The following is a 13,150-nucleotide window of genomic DNA, read 5'->3' as shown; positions in this document are numbered from 1 at the left end:
TTTAACATTGAGTTTACTGGTTATTGGATTTCATAATTTATTTTGATTTTTTTATGGAGTTATCTCGATCCCATGACCTAGATTGCGAGTTAGCCCTAACTCAGGTCGTTTTTTGTTTTTTTTTTTAATTATTTTTTTTCTTAACTTTATCCTCCAACATTGAGTTGATTGAGAATTGAGTTTCATAATTTATTTTGATTTAATTTATATGAGGTTATCTCGGTATCATGACCTATGTTTGATAGGTTAGTCCGAGTTGATTCAACTTATTTTTTAGTTGAATTTTGTTTTTAACTTGATCATTCAATATTGAGTTGATTAAAAATTAAGTTTAATATTTTATTTTATTTCTGTAGGGTTATTATGGTTTTATAACCTTAGTAGTGGATTTAGTAGGTTAATATGAGTTTTTTAATTTTAAAAAAGATATCGTCTTGAATTTTCTAGTTAAACTATAGTTTTAACGGTAATTCAAGTTGTTTTTTTAACATGTCAATTTAATTAAGTCACATCAAATCAATTTATTTATTATTTAATTTTTTAACTAAAAAATAAATTAACTTGAATATTTTTTTTATATCCAAAAGCATAATCAACAATGATATAGTTTCAAACTAAAAGTGGATTGGGTAATAGATTATTTTACTTGGGTAGGGTCCACGACAATTTGACTATGATATTTGACCCAAACTGTAAACCCAAATCAATTTAATTTGGACAGTTCACTTAATGGGCCGAATATAAAAGGTGCCTGTTTCTCGCAAATTCGCACACTAAAACCCTTGTCATCATCTGCTACCTCAAAAACGCTGTTGTAGGAGAAAGCCAAAAGCGGCCAGGTATTCTTCTCCTTCTCTTTTCATCTCTTCACTCTCCATCAATTTCTACACTGATTTTCTGTACGTTTTGCCTACGCTAATTGTTTTATTTCCTGGATTAGTTGGTTTTCTCTTTAAAAGATCCTCTTTTTTCTTGGCTTTGTTTGCTTAAGTTTTGATGCATTAGGCTGTCTAGAGGTTGATTTCTGTGTTCTTGGAAGTGGGTTCTTTCGATTTTGGTTTATAATGAGAGGATTGTGTGGATCTTTGATAAATCACCGCGAGCTTAGTGATTTTTTACATGATGTGTGTTTTTTTGGTTTTTTTTTTTTGAAGATTTCGGTCGCTTTTATGTAAATTGATGTATAAGAGTTTTTGATGTTTCAGACCTAAATTTTGTTTTTGTTTTTGCTTTTGTGATTTTTTTTTCTTTTTTTGGTTTTTTACCTTCTGTATTTGGTGATTTAGAGTTTGATACTTTATGTTGAATTGAGCAGGTTGAAAGATTTTGATTGCGTCATGTCGACTTTTGCGAAACCAGAGAATGCATTGAAGCGTGCTGAAGGTGAGTGATGAATTGTTAACTGTTAACGCCCTCTCTAGTGCATAACTTTAATTTGCCTGAAATGGTGTTCAAACCTCAGAGTTTAATGTATGTTATGTTTTAAGTTCCAAAATTTATGATGATATCAAATTAGTTTGATGCTTACATGCTTCACATTATTGGCAATCTTTCAATCATCTTGCATAGTTTTTGATTTTTTCAACAAAAAGTCTTAGCTGTTTGTGATTTAAATTTGGCCTCATAGGCGAAGTGAACAATGCATGTGGTTGTAGAAGAGCCACTTTGTTTTCCCAAAGAGGCATCACTAGACTTTGCTCCAGATGTAGCTTTAGTATGGTTATTTTGGAAGTTGGGAAATAGTCACAGGCCTTTTATTTTCCACTTTGTAGTTGCATGTTTATGAGATTTTGACATATATGTGATACTTGCAGCCCAATTTCCATGGTATATTTTTATTGAATTTTCATGACGTGTATGGTTGCAGAGTTGATAAATGTTGGGCAGAAGCAAGATGCATTGCAAGCTCTTCATGATCTGATCACTTCGAAGAGATACCGAGCCTGGCAAAAGCCACTGGAAAGGATTATGTTTAAGTATGTAGAGCTTTGTGTTGACTTGCGGAGGGGCAGGTTTGCCAAGGATGGTCTGATTCAGTATCGTATTGTTTGCCAACAAGTGAATGTCACTTCCTTGGAGGAGGTGATCAAGCATTTCATGCATCTGTCCACTGAGAAAGCTGAACAAGCTCGTAGTCAGTCACAAGCCCTTGAAGAAGCTCTTGATGTGGATGATCTGGAAGCAGATAAAAGGCCGGAAGATCTGATGCTTAGTTATGTCAGTGGTGAGAAGGGAAAGGATAGGTCTGATCGTGAACTTGTTACTCCTTGGTTCAAGTTTTTGTGGGAGACATATAGAACAGTACTTGAAATATTACGGAACAACTCGAAGTTGGAGGCGCTATATGCAGTAATTCCTACTTTCCACATTAAATGTTTTGGTGCAATACATGGTCCTTTTGTATTGTCAGCATCTATCTCTATAAATTTGCAATACATGGTCTTTTTGTATTGTCAGCATCTATCTCTATAAATTTTCGATATGATGCACGAATAGAACATAAGCAGACACATTAAGCTTTTTATGGAAAGAACATGTCTAAAATCATTGTTTTTTATGATAAGAGTGTGCATCTGATATGTGACCATCAAGTGACTTGTAATTTACATGTGGGTTATGGCAGAGGCCCAGCGTGTAAGGTTTTTTTAACCTCTGTTAGCTGGATGGACCAAAAATTATAAACGGTTTACAATGTTTTCCCTTTATTTAACAATTCTATTCTGAGTTTCAATTGCTTCTTATGCAATCAGATGATTAGAATCTGAATATTGATGCTGGCCAACCTTTTCTCATTGTACTTTGGAGTTTTTCTTTCTATCCTATTGACAATCACTAGCATTTGGACTTTTGATGATATGGATTTCTCCTCCCTTTAAGTCCTCTGCTCATATTTTGTTGACCATAGGTTGCCCATCAGAACTATGTGCTCATACTTCTACTATCTTTCACCATTACATGGTGCATGACTTGGTTGGATGGTTGTGTCTGTTCTGATGACCATTAGTATGAAAGTCCCAAAGATTATCATATGGCAAAGCAGAAACTGCGTCTTACTGAATGCAAGTTGTTATGTGTAGATGACAGCCCACCGAGCCTTCCAATTCTGTAAGCAATACAAACGGACAACAGAATTTAGGCGGTTGTGTGAGATCATCAGGAATCATCTATCTAACCTTAACAAATATAGAGACCAAAGGGACCGACCTGATCTGTCAGCTCCAGAGAGCTTGCAGTTGTATCTTGATACACGATTTGAGCAGCTAAAAGTAGCTACAGAGCTTGAACTGTGGCAGGTATGCATATTGCTTTATATATTATTCCTACATGTTAGTTTTGTACCTGTAGTGTCTCTTGTAGGATGTATTATTATATTCTATTTCACTTCACTTGACCCAATTTTCATGTGCAGGAAGCTTTTCGGTCCATTGAAGATATTCACGGATTAATGTGCATGGTCAAAAAAACTCCCAAGGCATCCTTGATGGTGGTTTATTATGCGAAGCTAACAGAGATTTTCTGGATTTCTTCAAGTCATCTTTACCATGCTTATGCATGGTTAAAGCTTTTCACACTTCAGAAAAGCTTCAATAAAAACCTAAGCCAGAAAGATTTGCAGATGATAGCATCATCTGTTGTTTTGGCTGCTTTGGCGGTGGCTCCTTATGATCACACATATGGTGCATCTCATTTGGAACTTGAAAATGAGAAAGAGCGGAATTTGCGGATGGCTAATCTTATAGGTTTCAATCTAGACCTGAAACCTGAGAGTAGAGAAGTGGTAATGCAATTTTTTCACTTGCATTTACCTTCTTGGTCTATCATTTATTAGTTTATCTAATGGCTCTCATTTCCATAATGTTTTTTCTGCAGCTTTCAAGATCATCCCTTCTTTCAGAACTGGTAAGTTTGAAGTTGTGATTTCTTGCTATTTATATATGTTCTTTGTTCTCATTGGAAAATGATTTCTTCATAAATAATTCTTCATTTTATTGATAAAAAAAGATAGAGATAGAAGTGCTTCTTTTCAAGAGTAGTTTTCTATTATTGAAGGTTGAAATATAATAATGCTATTTTTTCCTTATTTCCACGAGTAATCCAACTCAAATTCATGTGCCACAACTCTACTTTACAGAAAATTGTTATTCCATGGGTTTTGAAACAGTATCTGTAATATGCCTTGTTTCCTGTGTAAACATTTGAAATGTCTGATTTCAACATCATTTTCAGGTATCCAAAGGTGTAATGAGCTGTGTAACACAGGAAGTAAAGGATCTTTACCATCTTTTGGAGCACGAATTTCTACCTTTAGATCTCACGGCAAAGGTTCAGCCATTGTTATCCAAAATTTCTAAACTTGGGGGCAAACTCGGCTCAGCTTCTTCTTTGCCTGAAGTGCATCTCTCCCAATATGTTCCTGCCCTCGAGAAGCTTGTTACCCTGAGGTTGCTTCAACAGGTAGACAATTTTTTCTGCTTTACCTTTTCTTTTGGAGTTTGTTTCAATATTATTTATTTATTCTTTCTGTGGTCACATGTGCTCATACATACTTTTTTTTCAGGTGTCTCAGGTGTATCAGATAATGAAAATTGAGAGTTTGTCTCAGATGATCCCATTTTTTGATTTCTTTGCCGTGGAGAAGATTTCGGTTGATGCTGTGAAACATAATTTCATAGCTATGAAAGTTGACCATATGAAGCATGTTGTATTGTTTGGCACTCCGGTATGCTTCATTCTGCATGCATTGTTTTTATTCATGTACTATTTACTCTCTCTCCCTCTCTGATTCTCCCATCTGCATGCCCCTTTACAGAATTCCACTTCTGAACTGTTGACATTACTTCCTAACTTGAGTCCCTCTGTATCACTTCTTTTGTTGGAATCAAGTATATTGTGCTTGCATATTGGTTATTTGCTTGCATCTTGGCTATTTGCTTGCATTGATTCATTCCAAGTGGTCTGTCTTGCCTTTTACACTTGGTTCTTGTTGTGCTGGTGAGAACACCATAGCAGAGTTTGACTGCATTCATTTGACTCTTTCAGGGTCTTGAATCTGATGATTTGCGAGATCATTTGACTGTTTTTGCTGAATCCTTAAATAAAGCAAGGGCTATGATTTATCCTCCAACAAAGAAATCATCGAAGCTGGGTGAGATTTTACCCGGACTAGGGGAGATTGTTGATAAGGAACACAAGAGACTTCTTGCTCGGAAATCTATTATTGAAAAGAGAAAGGAAGAACAAGAACGTCAACTTTTGGAAATGGCAGGACATCTGAACTATTGCCTCAGTATAGCTTACAGATTGATTGTTTATTATGGTTCGCTTTCTTCTTATATCAATTTTTGCCTTCTAGGAACGAGAGGAGGAGTCAAGGAGGCTGAAGCAGCTGAAGATTACAGAAGAGGCCGAGCAGAAGAGGCTTGCAACCGAGTATGAACAAAGGAACAAGCAAAGGATCCTCCGGGAAATTGAGGAGCGTGAGCTTGAAGAAGCGCAAGCTTTGCTTGAGGAACAAGAGAAGCGCAGTAAAAGGAAAGGAGGAAAGAAGCCCATCTTAGAAGGAGTGAGTTTAGATCTTGTCTCATTTACTTTTCATTAAATAGGGAGCTGTGCCTGATATGACAATTTTATTTCTACATAGGAGAAAGTGACAAAGCAAATTTTAATGGAAAGGGCTTTGAGTGAGCAACTCAGAGAGAGGCAGGAAATGGAGAAGAAATTACAGAAATTGGTGAAAACAATGGATTATTTGGAAAGGGCGAAAAGAGAGGAGGCAGCCCCATTGATTGAAGCTGCTTTTCAACAACGATTGGTGGAAGAGAAAGCACTTCATGAACATGAACAGCAGGTATCTGTTTGAGTTTTTGTCACATGTCCTTGAAAGGTCGTTTTCCTTCCATATCATTCCATATAAATGTTTCTCTGCCCCTGTCCTTCACATCTTAAATTGCAGCATGCCTAAAAAAAGGATGTTACCACTTAGTGTAATTATATTTTTGTTCGATATAGTTTACTGTGGCTGCCATTTAATTCATGCTAATCAGTGTCTGCATTGCAGCTGGAGACTGAATTGAGCAGACAACGTCATGATGGGGACCTCAAGGAGAAGTATAGGCTGTCTCGGATGTTGGAGAACAAGGTCAGTGTCCAATATCTCTGTGATTCCACGTGTCATGTGGCGAGCTGCTTCATCTGAGGAAATATGAGGATAAATCCTCCAGGCCTTGATATTCTGTGGGGCGATGTTTTGTTGGCTTGCTTTCAACATTTAAACAAATATGATTTTTATTCTCTTGCAGATCATATTTGAGGAAAGAGTGAAGAGCCGTCGAGAGGCAGAATTCAACCAAAGGAGAGCCGACAGGGAAGAAAGGATCAACCAGATTATTCAAGCTCGGAAACAAGAGAGAGAAGCTTTGAGGAAGAAAATATTCTTTGTTAGGTCTGAAGAGGAGAGACTGAAAAAGCTGCGTGAAGAGGAAGAAGCTCGCAAACATGAAGGTGGATACCCACTACACTGAATGGACAACTTTTTTCCACTCGATACTTGATCCATATTTTATGTTCAATGGGTTTCCTTTTATCCATATCTGAAGTTTCTCTACTTTTTATTCCCCAAAGTTGTTGCTTGCCTTCCCCCATTCAACTATGTGTTCACAGAGTGTCCTCTCTAAGCATATATAAGTTTGTGATTGACCAACACGTTCTATGTATTGGTGGTTTTCAAATACAGAGGCTGAGAGACGCAGGAAAGAAGAAGCTGAACGCAAGGCGAAGTTGGATGAGATAGCAGAGAAGCAGAGACAAAGAGAACGTGAATTAGAAGAAAAGGAACGGGTAAGGAGGGAAACTCTCTTGGGAAGAGCAACTGATGGGCTTCATAGGCCTTCTGAGCTTCCTGCCGGTCCAGAGCCTGGGGCTGCTGCTGCAGCAGCAGCAGCTGCACCAGCCCCTGCAAAGTATGTGCCCAAGTTCCGGCGAGGTGGAACTGAAGGCTCAGCGCAGGCTCCTCCAGAAACTGATAAGTGGGGCGGTGGAAGCAGTAGGCCAGCCCCTCCAGATTCTGACAAGTGGGGCGGTGGAAGCAGTGGCGGTACCGGGCAGGCCACTTCAGATACAGACCGGTGGGGTGGTGGTGGTCGCTGGGGCAGTGGTGGTAGTAGACCTGATGATCGGAATCCGCCCGGTGATAGGTGGGGTGGAGGTTCAAAGTCCACTTGGTCATCATCTAGGCCTCGTGGTCGCTGATAATCCCAGAGTCTACATGAACATTTTAAGGTGGCCATTTTTGTCTTGGTTATATTTGTTGAATGAAAGGGAAAATGCACCTGGGAAAACCCTTGAGGAATAATTATTAGTTAATTATAGTTTCAAATTTTGTAGACTTGCAAAACATTAAAGTGACATCCTTGACTTCCCTTTTTTCTTTGCTTGTATGGTATTGTTGAGAAATGTTTATTGTAATTTGGACCTGTCACTTTCGAAGAGTTGTTTATTCTTTCTCACTTCTGAGTCGTGTAACTTCTTTTCTCATTTGAGATTTTGAGTTATCCCTATTTTCAGGGATTAAGGTGCCCGTGACTTTTTTTTATATATATATATCCTTACCAGTGGAATCATCTATCTTCTGTTCTAGCCATTAGTATCCCTTTTAGGAAATTTTAGTTTCCCTTCCCTTTTCCTCTTACCTTGTGTCCGCTGAAATAGAAGACCGCATTTGCATTTCAGGTAGTACCATTCATCCATGTTGAAACGTGGCCTGGTCTCAAGGCTCCTATTCTCACAATTCAAGTTCTATCCAAGCGAGTATGTGGTTATGGTCAAGTGTAGCGATTTGGCAGGTACTAGGTAGTGATGGTGGCAATTTTAGCTTGTAATGAAACCTTAAAACCTAAATCGTTTATATTTATATATTCATTATATTCTTTATGTTATGTAAAAGTTGGCTATCAATTACCTGTTGCCTTGTACATTTTGCTTTAGTTTCAAGCAAATCATCAAGCCTAAGATCAACGCACTTCTCCTAAATGTTTGTTTTTTAAATTCTAATTTCGATTTGGCATTTGGACCCCCCCCTGTCAAATATTGTACTTAAATCAGTGTTCTGTAGTCATCATCCATTCTAACCATGTCAGGAAATTAGCAGAAGATACTCGATAAACCAGTTCAGATTGGCAAAGGAAAATATCAAGTTTAATTGCATGTTAAGTCTTACTGTCTTTTCAGATCAAATCTTCTGATTCTTTCATCTCAACTCTGTCTAATCTGTAGTGAAACTAGCTGTCTATTTACATCACACAAAAAAGGCATTAGAAATAGATAAGATGCAACTGGGATGGAGTTCATGACTTGCACAGGCCACCCAGAGAGATGCACTGTCTCAATTGGAAATGACAAGATCCACTGTCCATTCACAAATCAATCATCTCCTTCGTATTCGAGATGCCTACAAAAATCACAGATCGACAAAAAAGTTGAAAACCATCCACCAACACGCTTCCAGCAACATCTTCATCCTAATCACTGAAACTTTCTCCAAGAGATGAGGCTCGGAGTATGAGGAATGTAGTTGTAACGTTCTTCATCAATTTTTAGGAGATGCATTTCTTCTATATCCAAATTTAGGAAGTCATCACTTCGGTGCAAACAGCAGTCGCTAAACCTTAAAATCGAGTTATGACAAGGGTGATCAACAAATCCTCTGCTTTTTGGTTGACAGTTCTGAAAAGCAGGTTTGGACAACAATGATAAACCATCCAGTGAAGTTTCCCATCAACAGCAGCAGGGGCAGTGGAGAAAAGATGGCAATAAGAAACACTTGCAAGTTGTCTCCAGCACCGTGTTTGAAGACTGAACATCATATACCGATAGCATTCCCAGTCCTCAAATACAGATAGAATCATATAATCCACTTCCAATTCACGGAAGAAGAATCCACAAACTAAGGCATTTCTCGGTGGTGTTGCGAGAGTGATTCTTTCCTGGGTGAGTGGATTGCAGACAAAATACTCGACTCCTGGCTTAAGTGCTTTGAACAATACTAACCCGTTGCAAGAGCATAGAGCCGAACAATCAAGCAGTTGCAGTCAGCGTGCGGTACCTTGCTCATTTGACTTAAAGGGGGTGTACAAGGATTTAATTAACTAGTCGCGTTAGAGTTTGACTGTTTGCGTTAATCCTAGGCCCTTCATCAATGTAAAGACAGTAAGACTCCTCTGTAAAAGTCATAAGATTCAAGAATTCCAGGAGCAGCTAGTTCTCTTCAGTTGCTGTTGGGCAAAAGATAGAGTTGAAGTTAAAGGCTCCCCATTTTTTGCACACTCGTTGACAATCAGCTGAGAATTTCAATGAGAACATAATTAGAGATGTGTTCAATATCAACCATTCTTTCTACTCCGATGAGTGATAAATGTGTCAACCAATAGATCACAAAGAAGCGAATTCCTCAAGGAGCAGTACAGGACTATGGTGCCTGCCTGCATGCAAGAAAGAAGGGCAACAAAATATTAAAGAAGCTGATACGTGAAATACATATTGCAAGTTTCCTTTGATAAGGGCAACACCAAGGGTTGCTTGACTGAAAACAAGAAAACAGAATATCCACGTTCAAAATCACAGTAAATCATTTCTTAATGTTACTTGACAATGGCAGAACCAATCCACAATTAGAAACAGTGAATTCAATACATAGGAAATCACAAAGATCCATCATATATTCCTCTAAACTCCAAACAATATCATGAAATGAATAGAAGGAAAAAAAGAAAAAGAAAAGGTGTTACGACCATAATAGTTGGGTAGAAACGGCATGTCGTCTGCTCTTGGGGACCACCTAATCCATTAATGAAAACGGGTTAACCCGAAATTGAGTCTTCCTCTCTCTAAGCTAAAACCCTTCTTCTCCCCTTCAAAAACCTCTCTTTTCATTTTCAAAGTTTACATTTTTATTCAAACGAAAACTTCTCACTGATTCCTTTCGCTGAAATCAATGAGTTCACTCGTTCTCAGATTTGCTAAGCTTTTAAGAGTCCCTTCTCCTGTTATCATGCCCACCTCTTCTCTAGGTCTCTCACTCTCTTTTTATGTATAAGTTCGTGTCTCTGCGTGAGTGTGTGTATGCGCGTGCTATGTATTATACTTGCAAAGGTGCAATATTTTTTGTTTATTATGCAATTGGGATTTTGGCTTTTGTGCAAAACCCACTTCAAAGAACTTTATGTGGTTGAATGTGGTGCTTTTGAAATTCTTGTTCTTAGAGGAATTTTATCAAATAGTTAAGGGGAATTACTGAAAGTGTTTGTAAAGTGCATATTTGTGGAAATATTGAAAGGTGTGTGTGTGAGTGAATTGTTTGAATTGATTTTGTGTGTGATTGTAGGGGTAGGTTTGCAAAGAAGCTTGAGGTCTTGTTACTCAACTGTGTCATTTAACAGTGACAATGAAGAGGGGAAGAATGATAAAGTGGAAGAGGAGTTTGATGATTTGCTTGGCGATAGGCGCGAGTCACGGTTCCAAGGTGTGGATCCTAGAAAAGGATGGGAGTTTCGCGGTGTGCACAGGGTACTTTTTTTTTAAGTGTTTAATGAGTGACTGTGAATGTTGTCGTGGTTTGGTTGGATGTCTCTTGTAAATGGAATGGTTTTCTCTGTGTTTTAAGTAGCATTGGAAAAGTAGAATTTGATATTTTTGATGTGCTGTCACTGAAAACTGGACCCATGATCACTAATCATTGCATCAAAAGACAATGTTGCAACTTTGTTCGATGATGGCCGTGTTTCATATTGGAAATGCTCTTTTGTGTGGTTGGAATTCTGTGAAGTGTTGCATATGAAACATGAGGAGCATTTCAGCTTGCTTTGATGGTTTTAATGCCATCTCATCTTTTCTTTCTTTTTACTTGGATAAAAGAATTGGTTAGAGAAGAAATCATAATGATGCTTAATCTTTAAATTTGCAGCTTTTCCATTTGGATTGATTTATTTTGAGGTGTTTTGATATAAATATTAAATAATAAAGATTATCTTAAAATCTCAATGCGGTTAATCTTCTATGGTGTTCGTTTTTCTTTTTTATTTTCAGTTAAGGAAAAGTATAATTAACTCATAGTATTGTTTTTACAGGCAATTATTTGTGGAAAAGTGGGACAAGCCCCTGTGCAGAAGATCTTGCGAAATGGGAGGACTGTAACCATCTTTACTGTTGGAACAGGGGGCATGTTTGACCAAAGAATTATAGGATCAAAAGACTTGCCAAAACCTGCTCAGTGGCATCGAATAGCTGTGCATAATGATTCACTTGGGGCTTATGCTGTTCAACAACTTGCCAAAAAGTATATATTTAATCTTTATAGAACTCCCTTCCAATTGGATAGAGAAAACAAGCTAAATTTCATCTAAATTGTTTTGTTTTTTTTGTCTCACAAATGGATCTTTGGTTCAGCTCTTCAGTTTATGTTGAGGGAGACATTGAAATTAGAGTTTACAATGACAGCATCAGTGGCGAAGTTAAAAACATTCCTGAGATTTGTGTTCGTCGTGATGGTATGTCTACTTCTAATACCCCCCCCCCCTCCATTCTCCCGCCCATTGTTGTTATCATTATCACTACAGAGTTCAAAGAGGTCTTGGTTTATTCCTTTTGGTATCATCCTGCCTCTTGTAATAATAATATATGGCAGTGTTGCTTAAGTTTCAATGCTGCTTGGAAATTAGTAGACTTTTCAGCTTTAGATTGAAGATAAATGACTTCTGTTGATTGTATGAAGTTGACTCAGGACCCAAAAACATTAGACAGAAATCCCTGTATGATAGCAGTGACAAACTCAAATGATATGCTATTAAAAAGTATCTGGCCCCATTGTGCAGCATTGAGCCTCATGGGGTTAATACTGCTCTATTGTCTTTTGTCTGATCATCATGTTACATATTTTTTTAGTCCAGTACAGTGTGTTGCTATTTTGCTATGTTATCAAGATGAATTGGGAGGATAGAGAGATTATTTGGTTACCGCAACTGTGGGCTTTCTGACCAAGTGGTGTCCTTCTCTTTTACAAACAAACCTTTACTTCTAAAATTGATTGCATGAGGACGTGGAGATGAGTGTAAATGTCTATCAAGATCACAGCATCTAATGTAGTTGTGTGAATGGCCTTGAACTCAACCTGGTGTTGAAGTTTTGGGTTGGGGGGGGATATAGATATATTTGACTAGAAATTTTGGTTTTGGCGTATAAGTACAAGTTAGTACACTGAATAGTCCTCATTTTCAACGCCTTGCAATTTAACCTCTGCAGGAAAGATTCGCCTTATAAGGAGTGGAGAAAACATCAGTAATATTTCCTTTGAGGATCTGAGTAAGTTCTCCTCTCCCTGCCGCTTTCTAATGATGACATGGTCATGATATCGTATTGAGTGATTTGTTTTTGACTGTTAACTGGGATATTATATTTTCATCATGGAGATGCAATTAGTTTTTACTTTGTAGTCATCTTTGAGTGATAGAATTGCCTATTTGCTTTCATCAATTTTTCCTTGAGGAGATGCCATTAACACTTGCATCCTTATTTGCAGGAGAGGGATTGTTTAGCTGAAATTCACTCGATATTTCGTGGTAAATTTTCCCTGAAAAGCAAGAGTAGCTGTTTCCCCTAACTTTTGTAAGAAATATGGTTCCAGCTAGGCTGAATGTGACAGGCCCAGACAAATAGCTTTTGTTTCTTATTTCTATCCTTGACTTGTTTTGTGTACCCTTTTTTCCTAAACTCTGTGTGAGTGTGTGTGGATGAGGGTGGGTGGGCGGTGGTGGTGTATACATTTTTTTTTATTGTAGAGGTTATTTGATTGATGGGATTTTATATTTGTTTTATATGAGAATCATGGTATCAATGAGATTGATATTGTACTGAATTTTACCATTCTTTATCCTTATTGATTATGTCATTTGATTGTGAATAACTCTGCTTTTTGTACTGTACATTTGTGGTGTCTAGGTGCATTTAACAGCATGTCTAGGTGCATTTATACGTTGTCAAAGGTTGCTTGATATTAGAATTGTTGGGACGAAGTGTTAGAGACCTTGTAAAGTTGAAAGAGAGACAATTGGTCATCCTGAAATCGCCAGCTTAAGTCCCAAATTGATCTATCTTTGAAATA

General features: G+C 37.7%; 2 protein-coding genes across 2 annotated transcripts; both read left to right on the top strand.

The window, feature by feature from the left end:
* The first annotated feature begins 731 nt into the window (after window positions 1–731).
* On the top strand, window positions 732–7,505 carry LOC7481705 (eukaryotic translation initiation factor 3 subunit A). Its single transcript, XM_024583269.2, has 14 exons — window positions 732–839; window positions 1,316–1,383; window positions 1,868–2,349; window positions 3,078–3,293; window positions 3,410–3,778; window positions 3,871–3,900; window positions 4,228–4,455; window positions 4,559–4,720; window positions 5,041–5,262; window positions 5,354–5,563; window positions 5,642–5,848; window positions 6,059–6,139; window positions 6,300–6,501; window positions 6,734–7,505. The coding sequence occupies exons 2-14, from the start codon at window positions 1,338–1,340 to the stop codon at window positions 7,246–7,248; spliced, it is 2,970 nt and encodes a 989-aa protein (XP_024439037.1). The 5' UTR covers window positions 732–839; window positions 1,316–1,337; the 3' UTR covers window positions 7,249–7,505.
* Window positions 7,506–8,498: 993 nt separating this feature from the next.
* On the top strand, window positions 8,499–12,912 carry LOC7481710 (single-stranded DNA-binding protein, mitochondrial). Its single transcript, XM_002319459.4, has 6 exons — window positions 8,499–10,064; window positions 10,379–10,560; window positions 11,121–11,329; window positions 11,440–11,540; window positions 12,292–12,351; window positions 12,569–12,912. Exons 1-6 carry the CDS (start codon window positions 9,989–9,991, stop codon window positions 12,586–12,588), a joined length of 648 nt encoding a protein of 215 aa, XP_002319495.4. The 5' UTR covers window positions 8,499–9,988; the 3' UTR covers window positions 12,589–12,912.
* The last annotated feature ends 238 nt before the right edge of the window (window positions 12,913–13,150 follow it).

This window comes from Populus trichocarpa, chromosome 13 (genome assembly GCF_000002775.5).
Source record: "Populus trichocarpa isolate Nisqually-1 chromosome 13, P.trichocarpa_v4.1, whole genome shotgun sequence".
NCBI lineage: Eukaryota > Viridiplantae > Streptophyta > Magnoliopsida > Malpighiales > Salicaceae > Populus > Populus trichocarpa.
Note: the sequence above shows the minus strand (reverse complement) of the source record. Positions and strands in the feature narration are given on the sequence as shown.

What these genes read in the sequence shown, in the direction of transcription:
- LOC7481710 (XM_002319459.4), top strand. Translation starts at nt 9,989, where the DNA reads ATGAGTTCACTCGTTCTCAGATTTGCTAAGCTTTTAAGAGTCCCTTCT. An exon ending in GTTCAACAACTTGCCAAAAA is followed by an intron (nt 11,330 to 11,439) that starts GTATATATTTAA and finishes TCTTTGGTTCAG; the next exon opens with CTCTTCAGTTTATGTTGAGG. An exon ending in GATTTGTGTTCGTCGTGATG is followed by an intron (nt 11,541 to 12,291) that starts GTATGTCTACTT and finishes TAACCTCTGCAG; the next exon opens with GAAAGATTCGCCTTATAAGG.
- LOC7481705 (XM_024583269.2), top strand. Translation starts at nt 1,338, where the DNA reads ATGTCGACTTTTGCGAAACCAGAGAATGCATTGAAGCGTGCTGAAG. An exon ending in TTGTATTGTTTGGCACTCCG is followed by an intron (nt 4,721 to 5,040) that starts GTATGCTTCATT and finishes TGACTCTTTCAG; the next exon opens with GGTCTTGAATCTGATGATTT. An exon ending in CTCGGATGTTGGAGAACAAG is followed by an intron (nt 6,140 to 6,299) that starts GTCAGTGTCCAA and finishes ATTCTCTTGCAG; the next exon opens with ATCATATTTGAGGAAAGAGT.